Source organism: Branchiostoma floridae, chromosome 6 (genome assembly GCF_000003815.2).
Source record: "Branchiostoma floridae strain S238N-H82 chromosome 6, Bfl_VNyyK, whole genome shotgun sequence".
Lineage (NCBI taxonomy): Eukaryota > Metazoa > Chordata > Leptocardii > Amphioxiformes > Branchiostomatidae > Branchiostoma > Branchiostoma floridae.
The window spans coordinates 16,055,443-16,056,825 of NC_049984.1; the positions used below are offsets into that span (position 1 = coordinate 16,055,443).

General features: G+C 49.2%; 1 protein-coding gene across 1 annotated transcript in view; it reads left to right on the forward strand.

Moving 5' to 3' along the window:
- Nucleotides 1–1,383, forward strand: part of LOC118417901 (dehydrogenase/reductase SDR family member 4-like) — a gene marked incomplete in the record, with an annotated part of 11,141 nt that overhangs the window by 967 nt on the left and 8,791 nt on the right. The window contains 1 exon segment of the mRNA XM_035823657.1: nt 336–513. Coding sequence (XP_035679550.1) covers nt 336–513 — 178 coding nt within the window.

Sequence of the window (1,383 nt, forward strand, 5' to 3'; positions counted from 1 at the left end):
GTTTATGGTACAATGTAGCACTTTTGACAAGTGTTCCAATTGACTTGAGTTTCGAGTCGTAGGATCCTCTATTGTGAGTATATCAACCGGAAAATAGGAAAGGTAGCACCCTATTTCAAAAATCATATCCAGTTGCTTGAGTAAGTACTTTTTGGCGTATCTTATTACCTGGATGTCTAACCTACATCGACGTATTTATGAGGTGGTTATAGCTATAGGAACCAACCATGGTAAAACAAACCCAGACCTGTATCTAAACCTCTATGAGTCCATACCTGATGTTATGATTCGGTACGCAGCGTGTAAGGATTGATAGATTTACATGATTTCCACAGGATTGGACTGGCGATAGCGCGTCGTCTCGGCCAGGACGGAGCCAAGGTTGTCATCAGCAGCCGTAAGGAGAAGAACGTCCAGCGAGCCTTACAGGAACTCCAGGGGGAAAACCTGGATGTGACGGGGATGGTGTGTCATGTGGGGAAGGCAGAGGACAGGAAAAACCTCATCCAGCATGTAAGGGTGCAGTACTACTGGGATAAGTGATGGTGTGTCATGTGGGGAAGGCTGAGGACAGGAAAAACCTCATCCAGCATGTAAGGGTGCAGTACTACTGGGATAAGGGATGGTGTGTCATGTGGGGAAGGCTGAGGACAGGAAAAACCTCATCCAGCATGTAAGGGTGCAGTAAGTTGTTGGGATAAGGGATGGTGTGTCATGTGGGGTCCTATAATAAAGGCAAAGGACTTAAAAACCTCATCCAGCATGTAAGGGTGCAGTACTGTTGGGATAAGGGATGGTGTGTCATGTGGGGAAGGCAGAGGACAGGAAAAACCTCATCCAGCATGTAAGGGTGCAGTACTGTTGGGATAAGCATGGGGGGATGGTGTGTCACGTGGGGAAGGCAGAGGACAGGAAAAACCTCATCCAGCATGTAAGGGTGCAGTACTGTCGGGATAAGCATGGGGGGATGGTGTGTCACGTGGGGAAGGCAGAGGACAGGAAAAACCTCATCCAGCATGTAAGGGTGCAGTACTGTTGGGATAAGGGATGGTGTGTCATGTGGGGAAGGCAGAGGACAGGAAAAACCTCATCCAGCATGTAAGGGTGCAGTACTGTTGGGATAAGCATGGGGGGATGGTGTGTCACGTGGGGAAGGCAGAGAACAGGAAAAACCTCATCCAGCATGTAAGGGTGCAGTACTGTTGGGATAAGGGATGGTGTGTCATGTGGGGAAGGCAGAGGACAGGAAAAACCTCATCCAGCATGTAAGGGTGCAGTACTGTTGGGATAAGCATGGGGGGATGGTGTGTCACGTGGGGAAGGCAGAGGACAGGAAAAACCTCATCCAGCATGTAAGGGTGCAGTACTGTCGGGATAAGCATG